The sequence below is a fragment of the Bombus fervidus genome, chromosome 2, assembly GCF_041682495.2.
Source record: "Bombus fervidus isolate BK054 chromosome 2, iyBomFerv1, whole genome shotgun sequence".
Classification (NCBI taxonomy): domain Eukaryota; kingdom Metazoa; phylum Arthropoda; class Insecta; order Hymenoptera; family Apidae; genus Bombus; species Bombus fervidus.
This window is the reverse complement of record NC_091518.1, coordinates 3,924,470-3,949,214: the sequence shown is the minus strand read 5'-3', so window position 1 is coordinate 3,949,214 and position 24,745 is coordinate 3,924,470. Positions and strand designations below refer to the sequence as shown.

Genomic DNA, 24,745 nt, shown 5'->3' with positions numbered 1-24,745 from the left:
AAGTGATGTTTCTCTAGATGAAATCTAGTAAAAATTGATTAGATGAATGGGAAATCGAGAATATTATCTATTAATTTGTTTTTTATATTTTGACTATCAAGTCTTTTCCGTACGAGATAGTAAACCATATCCGCTGCCAACATACCAAATGTTAAAGCGTTTACATATTTCCTGTTATTTATCTCAAGCATGTTTAGCACTCAACAAGGTTAGTATTTAAAACATTGTCCGAGGAAAACAAGGTTTTTTTATCTTTCTGGAGATCCTTGTTATAGGTGAACGGAATTCCTTCCAAAAAGTAGTCATGAAACTCATTAAATACGGAATATTATGGATACATGGTAGTGTGCCAAAACTTTCAGCCAGGAAAATTTTTTAATTATATTCGAGAAACGAAAAATAAAAAAATTTTAAGCAGTATTATAATAGTATGATAAGTAAAAGAAAATATGTAGTATAATACACATACAAAACTATTATATAGTTGCATAATATTCTTTAACATTCTTTAAGATACCGTAGGAAATCTATCTGATCTAAAACTTTTGAACGTCACTGTATAACCGAATAACTTAACCAGCAAAATTAGTAGAATTACAAATATTTCCAAGTAGAACACCGATTTTTTCCGCGAATTAACTTCATACAATCATGATTGTGTTTCCGAGACACCAAACATATTCACGAAATCGAATTCCTCGTTGCTATAAATGGTCAAACCATCGCAAAGGCGACTCAATTGAATCGCTGTTAATGAAGACCAAAAGAGAAACTTAGCTTGAAATGAAGAATTACAACATACAAGTGTCGAATATGTAAATCGAGAGAAAAATTCTTTTCTCTTCTGACATTTTTCTGATATTTCAACTAAATTTGTTTTTTACATTTGCATGTTGTTATTCGCTTCGACAAGTATTAGAATAATAGTATTGAAAGTATGTTTACAGCTCACCGACAGGGTCTCTGTCGCTTATAGCGTACATGCCATTCTCTGTTATTTCAGAAAAATCCAGTTCGCTGATCAAAGAACGTCGATCAATTTGGAAGGGATACGCCGCTATTACATCATTGCCCTAAGGCACGTTTACTTGACTTCGTATTTCTTGCAACCTCTCCATGTCCCGCTTTCGCGTACCATGCTTCCATCAACTTCTATTAACAAAAATACATTTTTATTTCATTCTTATATTTATGTTTATTTTAAATTAATTTCAATTTATTTCTAATTGCAAATTTAATATCAGTTTTCAAATTAAGCATATACATATAGTGGCTATATAATACTCTTGTTTTCCCATAAAGCGTTTTTTTTATTAAGTTCTATACGTATTTCACTTTCATAGTATCACATTTTCAAGTCATGTAAAATTACCACTAAGTATTAGTACTAGGAAATTTAATATATTTGGTCTTAATTAATATAAATGCTATAATAAGTACAATGGTGTGTACTTTTTGCAACCACTACATTTACCATTGACTCCATTTTACTGGCTGGGTACGTTACAAGTGCGTGCGGGAATAATAATCTCCATGACATTCTCGATTCGATCAACGAGAAACTGTAAACGTCATAAGCTCGAATTAGTTTCCCTTCCGACGACGTAATTTGAACTTTCATACCTGAACGAGTTTCGTCACTATCTTTATAAGTATGTCTCTGGACCTCCGAAGCTATAATTTCGTGTCCGTTATCGTCTGATCGTTTCGACCCTTTCCAGTGTGTAATTTCTTCGCAACATTTCTAATTAGCTTCTATCGATTTATGATAAATTTATAATTTTATTTTAAAACTGTCGTTGTGATGAAATTAAAATTTCACTAAAATTGTCGTTATAAAGAGTAACAAGGAAAAATTCTGTTGTTATAAGTATCTTTGACGAATTTTTAATAAGTAGAACAGATAAGTATGTCAGAACTAATTCCACGATTATTATATAGATAGGTGCATAGTTGTATATAACCACTTCCGTTTGATAAAAATGTTTGAAAAAAACCAACTGTGTATGTACCAAAAGTCGACGCTCGTTCGCAGTGTGGATGTCCTCATCTCCGATGTACATGGTGAATTGACTCTTTTCCCATCCAGCTTTCACCTGCACCAAGTGTTCTTATATTATATAAGTTTGATTATTACTTTTTCTCACGAAATCGATTTATTGTTCTTTGTTTTTTTTTTATAATATTTTTTTTTCAATACTTATTCAAGGCTATTTGCTATAGCTTGCGATTCTTTATCCAAAAAGAGATCGACTGATTGTAGTGGTTTTACATACAGTTAAATAGACTGCGTCTAGAATAATTTATAGAATATTAAAAAATATTTATACACGATAAATATGCTACTAGAAATCAAGGTAAATATATATTTGTCAAAAATACATTGAACAAGTGATACAGCTATGTATCACTGTACATATCTCCTCTCTTGTTAAATTTTTACATCCTTGGTGTAGTGAATATCTTGATAAAAAATATTTTATACATAATAATAGATATATTCTCGCCTGTTAAATGTTTACATCCTTGGTATAACAAATATTTTATTAAAAAATTAACATTTTTCAATTAAATATTTAACATATAATAAACATTCTTCTTTTTTTAGTTACAGACTTCTATATTCTTTGCATACATTCATTTATCAATACTGATCGATTAAATCTTTACACCTAAATCATGAAACCCTGGATCGATATAGTCTACGAAACGTTTTTCCCATAATTTCCCACAACCTTGTCCATATAAATACAGCTAATGGACGTCACTGTCAATCGTCGATCTTCACTTTTTGTATATTAAATACAAATGAAATACTGCAGCCACTGTATTATCGATAAAATCAAGATTTATTTAATCTTCGTACTAATCAATTGTGTACACGTTACAAATAACGCGGGAGTCACCCGCATAGTGGCTTATCCAAACAATTACAACACGTTCCCCTTGTACAAATTGTTGTCTCGAAAAAAATGTGAAACATAGACTCCGAAATCTTCGTTGCGAAATGTCTGAAAGTTTCTCAATTATACTTACGAGGAAGATCACTCACATAATCGTTCTTAAATAATATATATATATATATGCATAGAAATAGATTGCATGAAATAAATATTGAATAGAACAATAGAAAAGACATGATATGTTTCTGTCATTAGTAATGGCAACGATATTTCGCCTTGTAGTTCAGTACTTGTATTTATTATTAAAGTTAATCAGTATTATCTTTAACTTCTATATTTTCTTTTCGCTTCACATAAAAAAAAAAAACTTAATCGTAATTGATGACTCATTCTCTATTAGAGTTAAAATGCAATCAATTAAAGGGGCATTGCAATCGACCAAACAATGCAATTGAAAGTCGAAAAGAAATTTCTTGCTAACTACACCTAAATACCTAGTTAAATGAACTTACTACAACTCCTCTATTTATAGCATTTAATGAAAAGTTTTCGTAATTATAAAATCTCCTGAATATAGATTAATCAGTCACACAACAATCAACATGGAAATAATAACAGAAATCCTTCGTGATTATTGCTACCTATCTTTTTTGTCGTTCGAATAAGTCTTCGATGATAAGCTCGTGATAGAACAGCTAACATAATTACGATGCCTCGATTGATAAACCCATCGAGTATATACAACCATTGTCCTTAAACATTTGTCTTCTGACAAGCGTCACATGTGGTTTCATTATAACCGCGTCGAGCTTCACGCCGAGTTTAATATACAACACGATAATAGTTATCGTTATTCTTGCACTGGCTTCACTCCCAACGATACCTTCGATAAATCAGAACCTTTTCAAAGCTATCAGCAACATTTTGATCACCTTTCCGGGTAAGTACACAAATCTCCAAGTTTTCTCTATTACCGATGTTGATCGATCGGTAATCCTATAATTCTGTCAAAGTTTCATTAAAATATGAAAAAGAAATTCGTATAAGCAGAAACTTACATTGTACGATATTTCTCACAAGAGCCTGTTCGAACAAAGCATTCTTCATTCTCGGCATTGATGATTAAGCGATCACAATGTGCATGCAACGTTGTTCGCTCCGGATGACAATCATTTGTTGACGACTATTTGAATCATAGAACAACAGAATTTTAGTTCCAGTACTATAATAGAAGACTTTGTCACGTTTATATTCTCCTTGATAAAGTGTCCAATTTTGACCCAGTAACGAAATAACACTAATTTGGTTCAATAACAGATAATATTAAGAATAAAAGACAAGATATAGTGATAAGTGTGTAATTGATCCTCAGATATCTGTTGGATTTAAGAAATAAACGTTATTCGTGTATCGACGTGTTATCTCGGACCAAAAATTGAAAATAACAAAGGCATTGCGTGTTTGAGCGAAGAAAGAAGAGAAAGGTGGAATTAATGTAAAAGAGAAGGTATGGATAAAGAGAAAGGAAATAAATTGGAGGTGGTGGAAGAAGTGGTAGTGAAAGATGTTATCTCCGTCGACACGACAGACAAAAAATCTCAAGCATACAAACAATCAAATACATATGCCGCGAAAAAGACTGTAGCACAAGGTATGATGGATGTTGCCCTAATCACCGCCAATGCAAATCAATTAAGATACCTGATTGAATATCAACGAGAGAGCTCCACATTTTTTCTGATTCTGAGTTTAATCGTTATCAGTCTCTTTCTTCAGGTATAATGCTCCATCAGATTAACGCAATGTTTCTTTTTACTACCTTATCTAAATTTTAATGGATAACGAATTGCAACAAACTAATGTGATACAGATACGAACGAGTATAGAATACTCGTATAGAATACTACTAGAATTATTTTTTCTGCTTTACAGAAGAGTATGTTTGATGAGAAAGATGCTATCAAATTTTAGGTGGCCGTAGGCGTCAGTTTGATTTTCAAAGGTCGATTTGACATAAAAGGACAATCGAAATCGCAACAGGCACGAAAAATTAATAATTACGTGGTAATTGGAGTTTTTCTAATAACTATTATCAACGTATTTATTGCCGCGTTTAGTATATTTGTTCCTGTTCCTACCGCATTACCGCTGTTAAAAAATGATAATTAACAGTGATACATGTAAAGAAGTATTTTATATTGATCTTTGCGAAAACAAATAGCTCTCTCTTATTCTTTTATCTTTGTATATGAATAACTGATAATAAGATATCTGAAATTGATGTATCAAATGTATTAATTTATAACATTATTAGAATGTTAGAGATAAATTTCTTCTATATTCGAATGTTCTATCCTTTATTAAAATATACTTTCTGTTTCTATTTAAATATATTATGTAATCATGTTATAAATAAGTAACTGATAAATAAATAATTTGATATTTTTCTAAAAAAAAAGAATCAGATGTTGTCTTTTACTTCGTGATGCATGATTGTCTATTTTAGTAGGTAAGAGCTATGGATTGCGTTAACGTTTACGTTAAAAGTATCTAGTTAACAAGTGATGCAACGTGCAAATTTTCAGGAAATTACTTTATCTAACAGTCTTTTGCTTCAACATCTTTCGTAAACGACTAAGTTATTAACGAATAAGTTACAACATTCTTCGTCTATTCCTTTCTCTTTCGTGTCTATTGATATATTTGTATTTTAAACATTCATCGATAAAGTCAACAATTTCAGTTACATAAATGGCATGATTTTTTTTAGGAATTACAATTTTACGAAGAAGCTACTTTCTTCTAAGATTTGGAAATTTGGTCTTTTATTAGTTTAATGCAATCAATTCGGATATAATTTTAGTCCCATATCATCGGTATTTCTTTCTTTCTTTCTTTTTTTTTTTTTTTTTTTTTACAAAATATTTGCTTTTATACAAAATCATCATTTAATATTTTTCAAAATTTTGATATGTTTTCTTGTATATTTGAATACAGTTATAACATTCGAATCTCACAAACGAAGCAATTGATAATGGGTAATTACCGTTACAAGTTTAACGAAAAAATTTGAATATTTACTTCCGGTTCTTTTTTAGTCGCAAATTCCACACGCATATTTTATTTATCTCATCATATTCATAGCAAAAATATTTAGTTAGACCGATATACATATCTGATCTACTTAAACCTAATTTCCAGTATATATAAAAGCTGACTGTTAAATAAATAGTATAAACATTATTTTAACGTATATTCAACGTTCCTTTTAAAACTATGTACACATAACAGATTTAGGTTTCTGCTATCACGAACGCTATCATCTCTGTAGATGAATCTTTTTCCTTTCTTGTTCTTCCACAATAACAAAGAAGAAACATTCGTTCTGCATTAGTTCATAAAATTTGCGCTATAAATTATATATGAGTCTATTTCTTTTTTAGTTAATACAAAAAATAATACAGTAGAAGAGGAAGTTGCGTGTTAAAGTAAATTAATATTTGTTATATGTTCGTTTTTTTATAGTTTTTGATATTTGGTAGTCACAACACAAACCGAATACGATTTGTAACATGTACTATGTTATATGTACATTCAATAGAAGAACAATTTACTTCTTAAAACTGGACAAAGATACATGCCCATTAATAGCTCTTTTTCTCTTTTCTTTTTCTTCTTAAATGCAACAATACTTCTATATAATGCGTTCAAAGTAAAATTTTGTAATCCTCCCATTCTTCATACAATCTTACTAGCTTATCATATATAACAAGTCTTTTGTTTTAACATCTCTCGCTACTTTCCCTTTATCCTAGTTAACAAATATAGCGTAAATCCCCTCTTTCTCTTAATTACGCTCTCGTCTCGGTATTTTCATATATTCGACAGTAATCGAAGCAAAAAATCCTGCAACTATGATTTTTCTAGTCAATCGAAAGAGAAGTTCGGACGTCGAACAGCGTTTACGTTACAATAATATTGCATAGAATATAATAAAATATAATAACTAATAATTAACATATTCCTTTTTTCTCATTTCTGTGTGACTAGGATTTCTCCATAGTGGCATAAAACTTTTTATCTTGTGCTTCATACACTTCCATAGACAATTTCTCTGTTTCCGCTTCAATCCTGTGGTCTCGACACCTATATCACACACGTGAAAATATACAATTCTTACTACATCGTTAATCGTAACCTTACGTCTACGTACTTTAGTAGGATAAATCTAAGAAGAGTCGTTTGATGCGCTGCTTTCTTTGTTTAATTGAATGAATGAATTATATTGTCCAACAATGCAGGACTGATCATACTTTATCATGAAGTAAGGAAGTTCATTTAATTCGTTTGTATATTGTAAAACACCATTCATGACTTCCTCTTTTAATACAGAGGCCGACAGATATTAGAACTGACATAATAAGTTAATGGATAAAAAAAACTTAAAAAAAAATAGTGTAATAAAATATTAAAAATTATCATCCCTTAATCTATCGGGATATTTAAAGACTCTAGAAACTCATTTAAGATATTATAATTTACATCAGTTCAGGGCACCTGTTTTAGCATCGTAGGCGACTAGATACAAGGCCGTTATTTAAATACCTCAAACGAGTTTCCAAGTCTGTAAACAAAACAGTAAAAAGAGAGAAGATCGTTTCTTTAACAAAAACTTAGTATACTGATAAATTTAAATGTAACTTATGTATACATTTACAAGGCTCGATTCCCAGTTTTGAAACGTCAGGTATATAAGTCGACCCTAACATGCGTAATACGATTAATTTTATAATAGATAAAAGCTTAAATTCTTAAAAGTCGATCTGTACAATAATACATATAGATACATTAACTATACGTTTTTTTCTTTTTTTTTTTTTTTTTTTTTTTTTGAGATTTTAGGTGAAGTTCCTATGAATTAACATAGTTTCGATGTATCTTTTGTATACAGTTTAGTATCGAAATTATTGCAATCTCTTCGAGTATTAGGTTAGAAAAATTGTAATGTTTTTAATACTTTTATTTCCTTGTTCTATTCGGATTGATAGATCAACTCCAATTAATTTGAAAATCTATTTTACGTTTACAGTTTTGTTCCACCGTAAATGTGCATCTTGGACTATCGGTCGCTAACTTAAAATTATATGTATTTTGAGTTACACGAATTGGGCAGGACAAACTAAGGCAAATTTTGTAATCATCATGCAAGAAGTGTTCTAACTTTTGAAGTGATAGTACAAATTTACATAAAATTTGTAATATTGTTATCTGCACTACATAATTACGCTAGTTTTTATTTAACTGTATTTATTATTATATTTCTTATAATATTTATTGAAACAGCTTGAATAGGTATAATCGTTTCCATGGTATTCATTTTATTTGGCAAATGCTGATCCTCAGTTAAACGAATAAATACTAGTAAACGAAAAATTGATATTTTTATGCTTGTTGTGTTATATAACATCGTATTTGCTTTATATAATATCTTCTTTTCTCCTTCAGACCAGATAATTGCATGTCACATTTCTTTTGAAATTATACCAGGACCTTTATTCTGCCCTTACCTGCCCTATCCATGTAATTATGCCTTACTTCCTGATAACACATTATGTGATTTCCTTTTTCGGAACATTTACATGTGATTTTCATTCTTCTTTGGATATCAAATTCAAAATCGTTCTATTATACATTTAAAGTAGCTAATCTGTTTACATGTTTATTGATAGCAGATTTATCACAGTGATACATTATTTTATTCCTCGAGTCAAATGCTTCGTCTGAAACAATATTTCATATCTTTATTAACAAGATATCATTCAGATTATATCTCATAATCCTATGTGTTAATTCTATCTGACCTGAGTTAATCATCCCAGTCATCATCATCATCACTGGTTTCACTAGTCGAATCATCACTTTCACTATGGATTGCACTTGATCGCTCGGCAAGAGCTCTTGATAAAGCACTAGCTAATCCTCCTTGAAACGCTGGTTTACTTCGTTCATTTTTTACTTCATTCGAAACGGGCCTTAACACAAATTCTTGACGACGAATTTCTTCTAACAAAGCATTCCTTGAATCTGGAGGAGGGGGACTTTGTTTTACTTCAGATTTATCAATTTTCTGTAACAGAAAGATAATGTATAATCACCAAAATCAGTTATACAATTTCGACTTCGTGATTATAAATTTTTCATTTTAATACTAACTCGAAGTGTAGTACCACTCCTTATGGATTCCATAAGCGTTGACCTTAGATCAGCGATATCCCCGTTATTATTGTCATTACTAGTAGTATTATTATTATTGATAGCACTTGCATTGACTGTCCCATCATCAGTACTTGGTAATGGTGGAGGAGGTGGAACAGGTGTAGTTAAATTACTTCTAGAACGTGGAACTGGAGCTGGAGCTGGAGCTGGAGCTGGAGCTGGAGCTGGAGCTGGAGCTGGAGCTGGAGCTGGAGCTGGTGGAGGAGGTGGAGGAGGAGGAGGCGGAGGCGGAGGTGGTGGTAATGATGGTGCGAAAGTTAAAGAAGGTGGTGGCGGTCGAGATGGTAATGTTCTATGAACAGGTGGTGCACTAGGTGGTGCACTAGGTGGTACACTTGGCGGTGTCAAAGGTGCGTTAATTCGATTTGGAGGTAGTGGTGGAGCACTTCGTGTTTGATGCTGCAAAAATGTTCGAAAAAGTACTTCATAAAAACTGCTTATCTTATTATATCCTATTATATATAGACATGTAATATTATAAAGAAAAATAAACAAACTGTTATTGTTCTTGCTGGGACTGGAGGGGGATATTCCTGTCTTTGAGGCGCTGCTGGAGATTGTTGCTGATGTTGTTGTTGTTGCAATTGTTGTAATTGTTGTTGTGCATTAGTTTTTGGGATAGATGAAGATATATCTTCTCTAATGGCATTCATCCCACCATTTTTTTCAATAAAATCGTAAATAAAATCACGCGTATCTTGATTTCTGAATTGATGTTCCGATACACCAACTATATCAAGAAACATTTTTAAATGTGGATCGACTTTGTCTAATTCCAATTCTTTGCTACTAGTATTCCATGCCCAGTGTGTAACGTGTCTAAAAATATTAAAATAAATATAAACATATATTTGTAAAATGTAACCAAAATTATAAATGGGCACAATAGGCACAAGTATAAATGGGACAAATTAGTAAACTCCCAACCTAAAATTGGATGGAGGACCAATGTCATCTTTCGTTAACCTTTTCTTGGTTTTCTCTCGTTTTTTCTTTTTACTTTTGTACATAGAACTACTAGAAGCACTCCTATTGACACCAATTGTAGTTGGGGTTCCATTTAATAAATTAGAAGTTGATCCTGTACTAAATGCAACAGGTGATGCGTTGCTTTGATTTCTCCATGGCAATGTTGCACCATGCTGAGTTTCTCCTTCTACCTTAGAACGTCTTTGTTGCCTTTTTTGACGTTTTGCATTCAGCTTATCAAGAAGAATGTTTCTAAAACCAAGTAATTTTTCAAAATTAAATTTAGAAAAGAATATATAATACTTTAATTGACATTTTTATTTCATATCCTAATACAACTCACCTTAATGTAACAGCATCTGTTTCACTTGCAAAATTAAAAGCAGCCATACAATCCTCTGCTTCAAATGTATGGAAGTAACTCAAGGGTGCTTTATAGTCCATTGCATTATATACTTCATGCTCCCATAACATTGCTTTCCTTTGTAAGCAATATAAACGAAGGAAAAAGCTACGTCTAGGATTATCCCTTATCAATGTTATAATACCTGTAGTTTTCTTTATCCATTCTTTGTGTAAAGGTGGTTCAGTCAAATATAATTGAATAACTCCAGCTGCTAAACACTGCAAGGTATAAAAAATTATTTATTTCTTCTAGTATTATATTACTCATTGAATAATTAATTCTTATGTTAACATTATATTAATTAACTATAAATAACAAAATATTCATAAACAATATGAGAAAACACAAAGATTGCAACAACAACTGGAAAATAAGCATATAATTATATTGTGGAAAATTTTTGCATAATTACTATTCTTTCGATGCATCATTTGACTCATTCATGACTAATACATAATTTTAAGCATATGAGTTTATTCTCACAGCAAGTTTAAGCAAAAAATGTATAAAACCACTGCTGCTTTCACACAAAAACAATTAATAAAATATCTTTAACATTGAACATTCTTTTCTGTACTGTTAAATATGTCACAAACGGAATTAATGTTTAATTAGAATATCAGCGATGACGAGATTATTTACAAATACTATAAAAATGAAGATGACAGAACGCGTTTATCTATATCTGTCGATCGACAGATAAAATTTAGGTCATAATCATTGTACTATAATGACAGTTATGATGTTCGTAGGTGCAAATTTTCGTTAAAGTAATTTTTACCTGACACCGATTTCCTATCAATTGATAGACTTGTTCGTTTTCTTCCGTTTTTAAAAGCGTAGAACCTCTATGTTTGTTCACAGTACCAGACTTCATTTTCAACAAGGTTAGGATCCTCGTACTATCGTACTAATTTCTTATCACGTTCTTTCTCGATCGATAGTTTCTCTTTCATAATTTACCTTCAGTGTATCTCACTTTCAAACATTCTTTTTACAAATTGAATGTACACAATGACGCGAAATCCCTGGAATTATAATTGATCAATCATCACCTTCCAAAAGCTATTCCTGATACTATCCTACACAGGAAACTCCACCAGTTGGTGATGACATTTTTATCTATCCGGTTCAATGTTCCACGTTTCCTCATTCGATATATTCTCGCTCTTAAATCAGATTGGACCTCGCAAATCACCAACTATTGTTACACCCATCGTTATACGTGTATTTGGTACGATTATTTGGCGAAATCATAACATTTTTTAATCACATATGGCAATCAAAAGGATTATAAAGATCATACTTTTTATAATAAAGATTATATTTTTTTACAGAAGATTATATTTTGTGCGAGTATTAAGGGAAATTATTATCTTTTTAACTATATATAACGATAAAAAGATTTTAAAATATAATACAAACATGCGTTTTTCAATATTTATTATTTTGTATTTTAGATGACTTATTGTATCAAGTAAACAAAGTACAAATATGTAGATATATAGTTATAATATTTTATTTCATACGAGATGCTAAACATTCTTTATATCCTTTATTTTCTACTTATTTTGTATTTCAGATGAATTATTGTGTCAAATCATGTGTTAAATTGTAAGTAAAGATATATATCGATATATAGTCATAATATTCTATTTCTAAAATACAAAAAAAATACTCTTTACTTATTGTTTCATTTTATTTCTTACATATCGTATTTATGTTATATTTCTTATATAAATAATACATATCTATATCATATTTGTGTTGTATTTATATTCTTAATTTTTTTTATCATTTCATATATTATATTATCACTCAAATTACAAACAATTTAAGAATACAAATATAAATACGAGCACTTTAGAATGAACATTTATTGTATTTGCGTATTACAGCCATCTTAAAATCACACGCAAGACAATTTGTAATGATATACATTATAATTAAAAATTGTCATATATTTTTAAATTTGTGTATGTTTATACACGTTTTAGTTAGGAATTTAAATTTTTAGCGCGTTTCATTATACTTCGTTGTCGCTATAATCACACAAACTGCAAATGGCCACGGGTACAATTCACGTAGTCTCAGAAATGCGATATCAAACAGAATCTTATTTTATATGCAAAATAGAATCGTCAATGATGATAGGGGAACAGTGATCGTTATTACGTGTGTATTCCTTCGGAAATAAAGCTGTTCGCGATTTTTTTAAGGTCGCGTTATTTAGTTTTCCGCGGGAAAACAATGTCTGGATATCGAAGAGTGAATTATTACGAACTGTGCAGATTGTGTACTAGCAGCGAAGGAACCAAAATGAATATCTTCCGGGAAGAAGGACGTAGATTGCAACTTCAAACAAAGATTCAGACGTACTTGCCTATACAAGTGAGATTTTTGTACACTTTCATTTTGATCCAGACAAGTTTTTGAAAAATTTCAACTGATAAAACAGATAATTCTTTATTTATATATCTATATGGTCATTGTAATTCTTTCATTATTTAATAATATAATTTGATTAGGTATGAAAGGATATAGCTAGTATATATAATTAGTACTTGATTTGAACTTTAAGGTTTTGGAGGAAGATTCTTTACCAAAAATTGTTTGCCACGAATGTGTAAAGAAATTAGAAAATTTTATTGAATTCAGAGAAACAGTTGTGAGTGCAGAGGGTATGTTAGAATCTTATTTCACTTCACTGCGATTCTCAGAAGATTTTCTAAAGGAAGGTAAGGTTTATGTGAAAAGCACAGAAAAGGACAGACCTACAACCCCTGAGAATGAAGTATTAAAGGGAATAGAGAAAGTAACAACAACGACTGGAAATCAAATAATTAATAATGATCAGCAAATGCAGCATCAACAACCTGTTGTTGTTAGTAATATAAATGCCTCAAATATTCAAATTATCAGCGGAGTCCAAGCAAGAGTTCAACAATACAAATGTGCCATGCAGGTTTGTGGACAGAGAAAATATTAAGAATTATTTTTATGTGATACTATTACTAATTTATATTAATATTTATCTTAGATGCAAGCAGGAGGTATGGCAGCTGCTGTTGTAGAAGCAACAGCAGAAACCCATTATAGCTATCAGCAACAAACTTCGCAGCAAGTATCTCCTCAACAATCAAATGAAGCACACAATCAAATTAACGATCAGCAAACTACGACTTCACAAATTCAACAAGTGCAAAATCAAATTCAAAATCATGGTCAAATAAATCAACAAATACAATCTCAAAGACAAATTTCTCAGTCACAAAATCAACCACAAGTTGGTCAGCAGCAGCAGCAACAACAACAACAACAACAACAACAAAATCAGACACAAATAACACAACAGATTCAGCAGTTACAAAGACAACAAAGAGAGTTTGAAAAACAACATAGACAGCTTCAACAAATTGAAAAACAAGTACAGATTGCTACACAACAAGAGTTTCCTATTAAGCAGGAATCTCAAGGACAGGTAGTGCATCAAAATAATAATATCATTTTGAAGGCAGAACCTGAATCTAAGCAAAATCAACAAATCATTCAGAAAGTACAGTCTGAAACTCAAAAAGATGAAAGTGGAACACAGAATGTACAGGGTTATACTGTACAAGCTACACCAGAAGTATTTTTAAATTTGGGATTTAAAGAAACACCTTTGGTTGCACAAACTGTACGGGATGAGCCAAAGGAATTTAAAGATTATACAAAGTCAGAAGATACAATATCTCACAACTCGATCGGACAAATTTCTGAATTCTTAAGAATCAAATCAGGGCCTGAACCAACATCTTTAATTACCGTAAATCCTCAAGTTATTTCACAAACTCATAGGAATGCCATTTGCAAAGAGTGTGGCAAAATGTTCACTACCATAAATCAATTGAACACTCATAGTTGCTCTGTTCAGAGCCTTTTGAATGAAACTTCTGATAATAGTAGTAACAAAGAAGATCCTTTACAAAGTAATAGTAGTTCATTTAATTGTGATGTTTGTGGAAAGCCATTCAAACGAAAAGAACATCTTTATCAACACAAAAAACTACATACCGGTGAACGTCCTTATGTGTGCACTACGTGTTCAAAGGCATTTAGTCGCAAAGAACATTTAGTTAGACACTCTGTATCTCACACAGGTGAAAAAATGCACGAATGTGAAATATGTTGTAAAAGCTTTTCTAGAAAAGACAATCTTCACAAACATCGTAAAACGCATGGTGTATCGGGTCCGCATACTTGTGAAACCTGTGGGAAGTCATTTGTGGTAAAGCATTATTATTTAATACATTTAACAACTCATGCTTCAACTATTGGAGATGGTGTAAATTGTCAGGATCCTTTACCATACAAATGTGATATTTGTCACAAAGCATTCTCTGTAAAACAATATCTTACAACTCACAAACTTAGGCATAGATCAAAGTATAATAATAATTCTTCTCAGAATACTGCAAATAGTCATCAACAGCAACAACAGCAACAAACCCAACAGTCCAATGCTACCAGTAATATAAATATGGTAACAAGTAATGTTACTAATTCTGGGAGTCTAAATAATAGCAATGGACAGTCTAATAATGGATCAACAGTTGAAATGCAGAGTGTCATTGAAAGAAATGAGCAACCAAATGGTTCATTCAATAACCAGTATCATAATAATGTACAAGAGTTTCAATGAGATAAGGGGAAGCGTGTCTATTATGTTCTCTTGCCAAATGATAACAATCACAAAATTGTTGTTATGTGAGCAAAAGAACTTCTATGACGCGCTAAAATATTTTCTTAAACTATACCTGCTGTTACTCGAGAAGAAAATTTTTTGTACTTTAATAAGGCAAGAAGATGGATTTAAATACTATTATTTTAAACATATTAAAAGTTAAATAACTTATCATTTATATTGTACTAATAATCAGTCGGTCAGAAAGTAGAATCTTCAGTGGCTTATGAGCTTAACTTAAAGTACATTGTACATATATTTTGCCAGTAAAGTATTACATGTATGAAATGCATGCTATGTTTTGTATGAATGCACACTGTTATTTAATGTTCGAAAAAGTCGTGTGTTAAAAAATTTATGTGTGCGTAGATAGTCATGAGGTTGTTCCAATACCTGATTAGAGATATATTTCCAATTCCATTAGCTTGAAATGAAGATATTAAATCAATATTTAATCAGAATTTTAGTTGCTTATACTAATAGAATTAGTATAGAAATATGTATATCGTTTTTGTTGTATAAATTCTCATTGATAGTTAATGATATAATCAATATTTAGATTTTTTCGTTATAAACAATCAAATCAATTTTATAAAAATATTATTGTTTATATTTTGCTTTGTGCAATATCTTTTCTAGTTATATATATGTTAGATATATAATTATTAGAATCAATGAAATAATTTTGTTTTTGTTTTTTTAACCAGTGATTGCAACAATCTATGACCATTTTGCAAAGTATTTTAGGATTATATGATTTGTATGTAAACTTAGAATGCAAAACAAAATCTAAGACCAAAGAAATTTATATTATATACATATAAATTGGATAAATAATAGGAAGATAAATGTAAGGTAAAGTTGGGTATGATCTACCTGATTAGCTCTGTTACAGTTAAGATTTTGGTTAAGTATGCATACAATATATACATATATTGTACAGCGACCTTAAAGTCGTTGTTTTCTAACAAATGAGAGCGTGCCATACAGTAAACTTTGGAAATAAGTATATTGGAAATTATAATTGTCTAAAATTCTTGCTAAATTTCCAGCATATATTGACCAAAATCAAGAAGAATGAAGAGAATTTATATTTCTTAAGCCACATTACTTCCATTGTGTCTGTCTATATAATTAGCATACACTATTACTTAATTTGTTACTTTTCCATTTCTTTCTTTTTTCTTATAATTTGTTTCTTACATAATAAGATCAAACAGGGGGCAACTATATCTTCAAATGAAAGTTCCAAGTATATATTATTAATATTTCATCCATATACTTATTAAATTTTGTACTTTTGCACAATAATAGTGGGTTACCAAAAATTTATAATTTGCTCCAAATCGTTGTTTATAGTGATATTTAATTTATCTGCACCATTTTCTTCACTCTGTTTGATGTAAGAAGTATTAGTGAAGAAGATTAGATCGCACAATTTTCTACCATATTTTTTACAGAGTATATCGATGCGTATTATTTACTGAAAATAAACATAAAAATCTTCATTTAAATGTGAGCACAGAATTCGTGATTGAACATAACAATAACGGAATTTTGTTGTTGCATAATAAACGTCTTAAGATACAAATGAACTTTCTACAGTACAAAAAATTTATTTTAATTACTGGTCAGACTTTATTTTATTATAAAGTCTTGTATATATATATATGTATATCGAAGCAGAAGTAATGAATTTAAGACTGTGTTTCTATATCAGATAGTGCTAGATGTACATTCGAAGTACATAGAATATAGTTATAACATTGTATATAACATGGTCCAGTGAGTAAGACGAAAAACTGTTAGTGCACTGTTCCTAAGGAAAATGGTATTTTCCGCAAAGCAGAAAATGCCTCTTTATTCATACTGAAGTATTGTAAAGTAGATATTAAATCCAAAGAAAAAGAGATACAGTGCTTTTATTAATTGCATAATTTGTGCCTAATTATTAAAGTCATGAGAATCATTTGTTTTGGAGATCTATTTATAAAAACAAATAAAATTGATAATCTTTGATTTTAAGTAGCCCCCTGCTCTATGTGCAACTTGCAACAAAATGACATTACTTGTTCAGATATGATTATTTTTGAAATTTATACTGTTAATTTTTATATTTTACATTGTATATATTTTCAAACTAATATTATATTTAAATATATTATAATATATTAAAAAGATACTACTATATTATTCACTCCAATCTTCCCATATAAATTTAAATTAAACATCGTGATTTTTATTTCTATTTACAGAGAAATTATGATTTTTAAGTTAATGAATTAAAACGTTGAATATGCATAATGTAATTTTAATCCTGCGCGTTATTTTAAGTTATGTAAATTAATACATAGATCTACAAAGTATAGTCTAAGTTATGTATAGAAAACGCAGAAACAATAAAGAAAAAGCGCTATTTATTAAATAATTATTTTTAATATTTATTTAAGGAAATAATAAAAATGTTGTATATTATCTGTTCTAGTACTAGTTTAAACAAAAGAGCACTAGAAATTGTTAAATAACACTAAAAAATATGGAATAAGTTAAAAAAAATATTAATTCGATATTTAAGAAAGTCGCTTTGTTTTCATTCGTAACGTAGGATTTGGAAAAAGCATTTTAAGTCATACTAAATGCTTTCTAAAATTTTTCCGATTCGTATGAATTGCATATAAAATTTCAATTATACGTTTTAATATTTCATCATACATTTTTTTGCAAATTTGTTCTCAATCAATGCAACTTCTTACATAAAAAAACATCTTTATAGTAAACTAAGGTCAAGTTTATAAGAAGTTGTTTAGTTTGATCAGAAAAGTGTGTGTGTGCAGTCATCATTTTGTATATACATATACTTTTCAACAAATTAAACAAATTAAGTGCATTATGTTAAGACAATTAGTTTTTATGTCGATATCTTTTCGAGTATAATCATCTTTATTTAAGATTGCATGTAATAATCTGGTAAGTATCAATAATATAGTGACAGTATTTCAGACGTAAGGTTATGTTGTTACTTGTTGATTTTTGACAATAGTACAACAATTTGTGTGATTTGTTTAAAAGAAGAAAGTATTCCATTGATACGAATTAAAGTCCTGAAAGTAAAATTTCGTAGCATATGTAAAGTTTTGTCATAACATTATAGTGAACGAATTTCTCAATTTGATTAAGCATCATTTACTCTGATTTGATGTTTACTAAATGTTTTTGATCCAAAATGAATATTTTTGATAATGTATATCCAATATGCAATTTGGCAACATTTTGTTTTAACAAATAAAACTCTATATATTGTTATAAAATAACATATTTCTGTAATTATTCATAATTTTTTTTGTAATAAAAAATTGTTTTAAGTTTTTGAATATATTAACTTTTATTTATAAAATATGTAAAAAAGTCACGTAGGATCACTGATCATAGTGGCGTATGGTTGGCAGAAATTTTATCACTATTTCTGGGTTTCAGCCAAAGAAACAGAGCTTATTCAGCAGTCAGAATTAGACTGTTTTGTGAACAAAACTTTCTTTGTGTTTTTACGTCAATTTCAATTTGAAAACAGAAAACAATTTCAATTTTTTAAAATTGTTAAAAAGATGCAAGAAGAATTAGAACCATTAGAAGATCAAGTGTTTCCGATACATAATCGTTCAATTTGTTATATGTATAAATATATTTGTTTATATTTATAAATTATTTTGAATAAAATGTATATGCAGCTTGACCAATTTGGATTATATGATGACTACGTGAAAAATACAAATTTTCTTTATTTATTTTAGATTAGATTTATTATAAATTAATAGTAGTTGTATAGAATAATATTTAAAAATTTTTAATTTTTATTACTTCAAGTTAAAGTATGTTCCAATTTTATTTTAATATTCTACTTACTATGTTATACAGGTGTAAAAAGAAAATGAAAATGAAACGCAGTAGATCTTTATCTCCTAAAGCTTCAAGTAGTGAAGAAGATATGAAACGCATCAAATTTGAAGAAAATGAAAAGACAAATGATATAATAATACATCCACATATATTAGATTTTTCTGATGATGTTCTATTGAATATATTTAAATATTTGAATCCTAAAGATCTCATGGCAATAAGTTTGTAAGTTTTATTAAACTAAATAAAGAAATATATATATATATATATGTATATATATTTCTTTTTTTATTACATGTTATTACTGTTCCTAGATCTTGTCAACGACTAGCTCAAGTAGCACAAGATAAAACTTTATGGAGAAGGGTAGATTTTCGAGCAACACCTATATTATTAAATGATTTAAAAGAATATATAAAATTTCTACAGCCTATAACAACAAGTCTTGCTATGCGTGGTGATTTATATTGTGAAAATGATGCAGAACTTAGTCCTTACTTTCTCAACTCAGTTAATGCTACATGTACTCAACTTAAAGAATTAATTATAGAGGAATATTGTATTAATGCAGACAAGGTAAGTTTAACTATTTTTATTATTTATCTTGGCAGATGAAATTAAAAAATTCTTTTGTAAATTACATATTTTCTCTATTTACAGATTCAAATTACAGATTTTCCAAGTACCATAGAAAAACTTTCATTAGAAGGCTGCAAAATGGAACATTTGCGTAATAATAAATCATATTTTTTCAAAATGAATTTCCATATGCCTAATTTAACAGTAAGAATCTCACTTTTCAATTGCACGTATTTTCGAAAACTGTTTAGCATTTATGTACTTAATTACTTTTGTTGTATAGATTTTTATTACAAATGAATAACTATAAGTTACAAAATAACTGCTTATATTAATTGAAAATTGAGAAATTCTTTTACTTACTAATTGTTTTGATGAATTAATTTTTAAATAACTCTTCATAATCTTCTATTCTAACTATCAGTCTAATCTTCTATCCTAGGTATCAATATTCTAACAATACAAACACAAGTATGGATTACATATAATTTTGTGTATTATTTTTGTTATTTTTTCCTGCTTTACATTGTTTGAACTCTTACTAATTTGTACACAATTGATTATTATTCGTTTTATAATATTTACATATTTTTCAGTGTTTAATTTTAAGTAATTGCGAATGGTTTACTCCACATTCATTGTTGGTCATTAGTAAGATGCCAAAGTTGAAGGAATTAAGGTTAAACTCGTGTCATCGCTTAGGGGAATGCGTTGCTTACACTAGCTTAGCTACAAGATTTGGATTCAAAACATTAGAAGTAAATAATCTTATGTATTGTTATTATTAATGTTTAATAAATCAATAAATTAAATGATTAATTGATTATATATTTCAGATTCTTGATTTGCGAGATACAGCACTTGGTGATAGTGAAGTTGGATGTTTTAGTTGTACTAAAACTTTGACACATCTTTATCTAGAATGTCCTTCTAGTTTAAGAAACACGGAATCGCCCGATTCAGAATCTCGACCTTTACAGAGAGAACCTTTGAATCAACCTCCTGTATATGAAGATAGAAATCTTGCACAAGTAGGTATAATGACAATGTGCAAAAAGTAATAGAATTAAATTACATATATACAATTGTTATAATTTGCACTTTTTTCCGCTTTTAGTTCCTGGTCGAAGATGGATTTCGTTGGGAAAATTATATGTTTGGACGATGTCTAATAACAGACAGAGCAATTTGTGCTCTTGGAAGTGATACTTGTGATCGTATAATCAATAATTTGATAGAAGAAGTTATAGTTGTAGAAGGAGACAAACGAATATTTAATAATCCTCATTTAAAAACATTGGTTGTTAGGTACTATTAGATTAGAAAACTTCTGATTCAAATTTTAACAGTAATAAATGATAATTTTTTATGTATTCCAGAAATTATCCACATGTTACAAACTCAAGTCTCGTACATTTAGCTTTAAATGCATCGAGTCTCGAACACCTGGATGTAAGTGGCACATCTGTTACAAGACAAGGTGTTGAAACTTTTAAGACACAAAGACCGAACGTTAAAATAGTTACCTCTTTTGATGAAACACACACAAGCATTTGAGAAGTACAGGGTCATTCTGGAGGCTTTGATAACATGATACTTTTATTGTTGTATAAATCTATTTTCCGCAAAAATGAATATAATCGTAAGAATTAGGAGTATAAACAATTTTTTATTTTTCATTAATTTCAATAATAAACGTAAATTCTATGATGCGGAACATAGAATAGTGTTTCAAGTTTACATTTTAATTTTACAACCTCCATGTGTGTTCAATATATTTATTCGCGCATGTGTTACGATTCCATTATATTGTATATAAATATTTGTGTGCAATCTAATATTATTGCATTTTCTATCTTTAATGTAACAAATCGGATACATTGCTTTGCGTTGATGGTAATGAAATTTCATTATCAAATGAAGGCACTATATATGTATGAAGTATTTTAAATACATTATTCAACGAGAGAGAGAGAGAGAGAGAGAGAGAGAAAGAGAGAGAGAAAGCGAGAGAGAGTTATGTGCCGTACTGATAATGCAAAAGAACAAATGGTAGAAACCAAATAAGTTTTTACTTTACTACATCTTTTTAAATTCATACATCGAGTTTGTTCAATTTAAAAAGATCATATATTTAGGATATTTAAAAACTATTGAGAAAACGATTTTTTATTATAAAGATTATTTATTACAAAAAAATAAATAAAAGTTATAAACTACAGGTATGTGATGGTAATATTTGAAAAAATTGTTGATTAAGTAATTCTCGTATGTACATGTGTACAAATTGATTCATTAACAATTATTTATGAACATAATCAAAATTTTGAATATTGATCATCATTTATAAAACATACATTTCTTGTTATTATTTTATATATGTATGTTATATTATTTTATATTTGAAATTATGTAAGCATTAGAGCCATATACAAAAAACTGTTGTGTTATTGATTTTTATATTGTAGAACATCATTCCATTTCTTTTTCATATTGTTAACGATGTCATTGCATGTAATAAAATTTCTATTTCATCAAATTTATAAATTATCTGTTTTCTTATAAATTATAAAGAACAGTAAAAAAAACAAGATATTTATATATATCTTCAATTGTTATGTGTGTAAAACTGCAGTTTCTGTTTAATATAATGGCTTGAATTGTTTTGCATGGACAATTTGAAATAAAAATAATAGCATTTTAAAAATATTTATTCCAGATTCAAGACAGTACTATGTATAAATATATAAAAAGAGTATGTGTTACATTAACTTTTTTAAGTCATTTATAAATATTGACAAAGATAATGCTATGTCAAATTCATTTTTAAGGAGTTTGTTTCTATTTCAAGTAAACGTTATAAGACACAGGACTTTAAAGGCATTTCTAGAAAAATGTCTAAAGCTTTAAATACACATTTTGATATAGAAAACTCAACAGAATCTTGTTATTTGAATAATGGCATGCGTCTTATATGTGAATATAAAAAATCTTTCACTACCACCATAGGATGTTTCATTCCAGCTGGTGCAATGTATGAAACACTGGAAGAACGTGGTAGTGCTATATTTCTAGAACATTTATTTTTCAGAGTAAGTAAAAAAATATTATAAAATTTATTAAAATTAATATTAAATTCCTATACTCAACACAGAGGACAAAATGCAGTAACAAAGAAGAAATAGAATGCATGATAGAAGAAATTGGTGGAAAAGTTACAGCTCTTGCTATGAGAGATATATTTCTTTTTTATGGAACAGTGCTTTCATGTAAAATAGACAAACTCATTCAGTTATTTGCGAATGTAATTTTGGATGGAGTAATATGTAAGTTAGTAACGTATAAAAGGAAGAACTTTATAAAATATATAATAATATGTTATATCTTGATATTTTAGGTGATAAAGATGTTACACAAGAAAAAATTGTAATTTTAGAAAAACTTTCTGAGATGGAATCAGATAGAGAAAAAATTATAATGGATTATTTACCAACTATTGCATATCAGGATACTGCTCTTGGTATTAGTGTATACCCTGCAACTAACATAGTAAGGTAAGTATGAAAATTCAAAAACAATATTTAATTATAAAAGTTACGTAATAAATGTTACATATATTTTTAATCATTAATCATAATGTTACATTTGTAGAAAATTTTCTACAAAAAATTTAATTAATTTTCGTAATCGTTTATTTCAAACATGTAATATGACGATGGTCTGCACTGGATCTATTTATCTAAAAGAATTACAAAGAATTGTTTGTAAACATTTTGGATGTAATATTGAGGATTATAAATCATCATTTGGAGTTTCTAACAAACAACGATTTTGTAAAGATCCAATTGAATATCGGTTCACAGGTAAAAAAAAACTTTACTACTCTCTCTGATTACTTCATTATGTTTTTGTATAAATATTTCATGTGCAATTTAGCTGCTGAAATGCGATTAAGAGATGATGATAATGAAATGGGATATGCAGCAATAGGATTTGAAGGATCAAGTTATAGAGAACGTGAAGATTGCACTGCCCTTACTGTAGCTAAAGAAATTGTAGGTTCTTGGGACAAGTCAGATGGTAAGTTAATAATCTATATTTAACTATTGTACAGTTTAATATGTAATATTCATAATAATATTTTTAGGTGGAGCAAATCATAATGCACCATTTATTGCTCACTATGCATACAATACAGACTTATGTTATATGTATAAATCCTTTTTTCATCATTGGGCACAGAGTACTAGTATTTGGGGCTGTTATTTCGTTTGTGACTATTCAACTCTTTTGGTATATCCTAAATATTGAGAAAAAAAAGCTTTATCTTTAACAATTTATATATTTGTAACATTTATATAGTATATGGTTCGTGCATTACAAAAAGAATGGATGAAATTATGCACAACGATAACCCAGAAAGAAGTATCTCGAGCTGTTCATCAATGCATTACAAAAGATTTACTAATACTAAATGATCCAGTAAATCGTTTCTTTGACATTGTTGAAAATGTGTATAGACATGGATGTTATGAACCTGTTGAACATAGGGTTGTGGAATACGAGGTAGAACACATTGTACCAAGCAATTTATATTTTTATTGCAGAATAATATCTTTATATTACAGAAAGTAACGGCAGATAAAATAAGGGAAGTTTCTCATAAATACATCTATGATCAGAGCCCAGTTGTTATAGCTCTTGGCCGTATTGAAGGTTTTCCCGATTATACTCATGTAAAAAATGGTTTGTATTTACTACGATATTAAGTGATAAAGTAATATACTAATTATCCTTTGAAAAAATATTTATAATTTACAAGTATTTCGTACCATGTGTTTTTCTGGTGACTCAAGCTAGACTTTCCATTTTCGCTAGAAATAAAACTAAAATCACGAAATACAATTATGATGTATATTTTCAATAATAATTTTTGTAATTTTGTAACTATTTAAGAAATATAATAAAATTAATGCATGTGCACATGAATCA

The 24,745-nt window shown here is 29.1% G+C and overlaps 6 protein-coding genes across 12 annotated transcripts; 4 read left to right on the top strand and 2 right to left on the bottom strand.

Moving 5' to 3' along the window:
- Positions 1–13: 13 nt before the first annotated feature.
- On the bottom strand, positions 14–2,111 carry Argl (Argininosuccinate lyase; the record flags this gene model as incomplete). Its single annotated transcript, XM_072021944.1, is given in 9 exon segments — positions 14–202; positions 205–295; positions 298–355; positions 651–777; positions 953–1,124; positions 1,453–1,517; positions 1,520–1,562; positions 1,624–1,755; positions 2,013–2,111. Coding segments are annotated over 9 exon segments (951 nt in total), but the record flags the coding sequence as incomplete, so codon positions are not given.
- A 1,235-nt stretch (positions 2,112–3,346) lies between these two features.
- Positions 3,347–8,132, top strand: LOC139998215 (ninjurin-A). Of its 3 annotated transcripts, XM_074112218.1 has the most exons (4): positions 3,347–3,843; positions 4,276–4,679; positions 4,875–4,967; positions 7,993–8,132. In XM_074112218.1, the coding sequence occupies exons 2-4, from the start codon at positions 4,413–4,415 to the stop codon at positions 8,056–8,058; spliced, it is 426 nt and encodes a 141-aa protein (XP_073968319.1). In that variant the 5' UTR covers positions 3,347–3,843; positions 4,276–4,412; the 3' UTR covers positions 8,059–8,132. The 3 variants fall into 3 exon arrangements, with proteins under 3 accessions (XP_073968319.1, XP_071878696.1, XP_071878695.1); XM_072022595.1 differs by lacking the exon at positions 7,993–8,132 and having other exon boundaries at positions 3,349–3,843; positions 4,375–4,679; positions 4,875–5,442; XM_072022594.1 differs by lacking the exon at positions 7,993–8,132 and having other exon boundaries at positions 3,353–3,843; positions 4,875–5,440.
- Positions 5,566–11,690, bottom strand: LOC139998212 (uncharacterized). 2 transcript variants are annotated; one of them, XR_011803212.1, is made up of 8 exons: positions 11,336–11,690; positions 10,492–10,772; positions 10,107–10,400; positions 9,677–9,998; positions 9,117–9,578; positions 8,765–9,030; positions 8,471–8,683; positions 5,566–7,049 (listed from the first exon to the last, which is right to left on the bottom strand). XR_011803212.1 is itself a non-coding variant. In XM_072022588.1 (7 exons), the coding sequence occupies exons 1-6, from the start codon at positions 11,429–11,431 to the stop codon at positions 8,770–8,772; spliced, it is 1,716 nt and encodes a 571-aa protein (XP_071878689.1). In that variant the 5' UTR covers positions 11,432–11,690; the 3' UTR covers positions 5,566–8,683; positions 8,765–8,769. The 2 variants fall into 2 exon arrangements, 1 of the variants encoding a protein (XP_071878689.1); XM_072022588.1 differs by having other exon boundaries at positions 5,566–8,683.
- A 901-nt stretch (positions 11,691–12,591) lies between these two features.
- LOC139998156 (uncharacterized) lies at positions 12,592–15,267 on the top strand. The gene is made up of 3 exons (XM_072022497.1): positions 12,592–12,945; positions 13,136–13,519; positions 13,595–15,267. The coding sequence occupies exons 1-3, from the start codon at positions 12,805–12,807 to the stop codon at positions 15,236–15,238; spliced, it is 2,169 nt and encodes a 722-aa protein (XP_071878598.1). The 5' UTR covers positions 12,592–12,804; the 3' UTR covers positions 15,239–15,267.
- Positions 15,268–18,093: 2,826 nt separating this feature from the next.
- On the top strand, positions 18,094–22,300 carry LOC139998158 (F-box/LRR-repeat protein 12). Of its 3 annotated transcripts, none has more exons than XM_072022500.1 (8): positions 18,094–18,247; positions 19,193–19,399; positions 19,489–19,750; positions 19,835–19,957; positions 20,350–20,511; positions 20,590–20,784; positions 20,871–21,061; positions 21,133–22,300. In XM_072022500.1, exons 2-8 carry the CDS (start codon positions 19,206–19,208, stop codon positions 21,308–21,310), a joined length of 1,305 nt encoding a protein of 434 aa, XP_071878601.1. In that variant the 5' UTR covers positions 18,094–18,247; positions 19,193–19,205; the 3' UTR covers positions 21,311–22,300. The 3 variants fall into 3 exon arrangements, with proteins under 3 accessions (XP_071878601.1, XP_071878602.1, XP_071878603.1); XM_072022502.1 differs by lacking the exon at positions 18,094–18,247 and adding an exon at positions 18,770–18,950; XM_072022501.1 differs by lacking the exons at positions 18,094–18,247; positions 20,871–21,061 and adding an exon at positions 18,761–18,950.
- An 83-nt stretch (positions 22,301–22,383) lies between these two features.
- On the top strand, positions 22,384–24,728 carry LOC139998157 (mitochondrial-processing peptidase subunit beta). Of its 2 annotated transcripts, none has more exons than XM_072022499.1 (9): positions 22,384–22,508; positions 22,585–22,845; positions 22,908–23,079; positions 23,151–23,307; positions 23,405–23,616; positions 23,690–23,833; positions 23,901–24,046; positions 24,116–24,319; positions 24,382–24,728. In XM_072022499.1, the coding sequence occupies exons 1-9, from the start codon at positions 22,488–22,490 to the stop codon at positions 24,520–24,522; spliced, it is 1,458 nt and encodes a 485-aa protein (XP_071878600.1). In that variant the 5' UTR covers positions 22,384–22,487; the 3' UTR covers positions 24,523–24,728. The 2 variants fall into 2 exon arrangements, with proteins under 2 accessions (XP_071878600.1, XP_071878599.1); XM_072022498.1 differs by having other exon boundaries at positions 24,361–24,728.
- Positions 24,729–24,745: the final 17 nt, after the last annotated feature.